The 1,695-nt window shown below is 53.8% G+C and overlaps 1 protein-coding gene across 1 annotated transcript in view; it reads left to right on the forward strand.

Annotated features, from left to right (window-relative positions):
* The window catches only part of STARD3 (StAR related lipid transfer domain containing 3), a 28,934-nt gene that overhangs the window by 23,718 nt on the left and 3,521 nt on the right, over positions 1 to 1,695 (forward strand). Inside the window, exon 13 of the mRNA XM_015419858.1 lies at positions 490 to 583. Within this exon, the coding sequence (XP_015275344.1) occupies positions 490 to 583 (94 nt within the window). The remainder of the gene's footprint in view (positions 1 to 489; positions 584 to 1,695) is intronic.

A 1,695-nucleotide genomic window follows, 5' to 3' on the forward strand; every position in this document is an offset into this window, starting at 1 on the left:
ACACACTTCTGGTAATGCCAGGGGGTGTGGCATATGCAAATAAGTTATGCTAATGAGCTCCTGCACCTCTTTTTCTATGACCCCTGGCGGTACCAAAACCTTGAACCTGATCCAGGACTCAACTTGGAGCCCATGCAGCTGGCGAAGCACTGGTTGAATATGTGCCCTCGATGGGGTCCCAGTAAGGACCCGCGCCGCTTGCATTCGGGACAAGCTGTAATTTCCAGATCAGACTGAAGGGCAGCCCCGCGTAGAGCGTGTTACAGTAGTCTAGCCTGGAGGTGACCATCGCGGGGATTACTGTGGCTAAGTCAGGGCGAGACAGGAAGGGGGCCAGTTGCCTGATCTGTCGCAGCTGGAGGAATGCCCATCTTGCAGCGTTTGCGACCTGGGGGCCTCCGTCGATCAAGCGGCATCCAGGAACACACCCAGGCCCTTGGCGGTTGGTCCCGGTCTTCTGACAGGCAACCTCTCTTTGTCTTTCCCCAGGGAAGAGAATGGGCCGGGGGGCTTCGTCGCCTTGAAATGCCCCACGAATTCGAACCTCTGCACCTTGATCTGGGTACTCAATGCAGACCTCAAGGTAAAAAAACCCAAAAAACACATCCGGCATTTTGGAAGACCTTGTGGCCCTGAGCAACACCCAGACGCAGCCTCATGCCGAGTCTGACCATTCGTCCATCAGGCCGGCAGCAGCTCTCCCTGCTCTCGGGCAGAGGCCTTTCCCATCACCTCTTACCTGATTCTTTTTTCGCGGGAGGCGCCAGGAACGGAACCTGCGGCCTTCTGTGTGCCAAGCAGACGCCCTGCCCCTGAGCCATGACCCCCTCCCTCTTGAACGGAACCGGTCCGTTCTCTGCTGTTCTGCCTTTTCCTGCCACCTTTCGGAGCGGTGGGTGAACTGGCCTCACCTTAAGGGCCGGGGGGAAGGGAAGGACCGGGATCCCGGTTGCTAATGCCTCCAAGTGGAAACCGAGAGATAGCTGCTGTTTGGTGTAGTGGTTAAGTGCGTGGACTCTAATCTGGGAGAACCGGGTTCGATTCCCCACTTCTCCACTTGCACCTGGCTGGGTGACCTTAGGCAAGCCAAAGTTCTGATAAGAGCTGTCTTTGAAAAAGAGCAGTTTCTGTCAAGAGCTCTCTCAGCCCCACCCACCCCACGGGGTGTCTGTTGTGGGGAGGGGAAGAGAAAGGAGATTGTAAGCCACTCCGAGACTCCTTTGAGTAGTGGAGGGCAGGGTATAAATCCAATCTCTTCTTCTTTTTCTTCTATTCCCCAATGTGGCACCTGTTCTCCTCCTCCTCCTTTTTCTTCTATTATTTCTTAGCTGTGTTTCCTGTCAAATGTGTCCAAAATGTTTTATTTGTTTTACGGCTGGTATATAAAAATATGCATGTCCCACCTTTTCTCTCACCCCACAATGAGACCTAAAGCAGGTGGTAAAAAGTAAAGGTAAAGGTTCCCTTGCTCGAAAGCCAGTCGAGTCCGACTCTAGGGTTACGGTGCTCATCTCCGTTTCCAAGCTGAAGAGCCAGCGCTGTCCGAAGATGTTTCCGTGGTCATGTGGCCGGCATGACTAAACACCAAGGCGCACGGAACACTGTTACCTTCCCACCGAAGTGGTCTCTATTTATCTACTTGCAGTGTCTTGCTTTCGAACTGCTAGGTTGGCAGGAGCTGGAACTAGAGACGGG

The sequence above is a fragment of the Gekko japonicus genome, unplaced genomic scaffold, assembly GCF_001447785.1.
Source record: "Gekko japonicus isolate JY-2015 unplaced genomic scaffold, Gekko_japonicus_V1.1 scaffold2853, whole genome shotgun sequence".
Lineage (NCBI taxonomy): Eukaryota > Metazoa > Chordata > Lepidosauria > Squamata > Gekkonidae > Gekko > Gekko japonicus.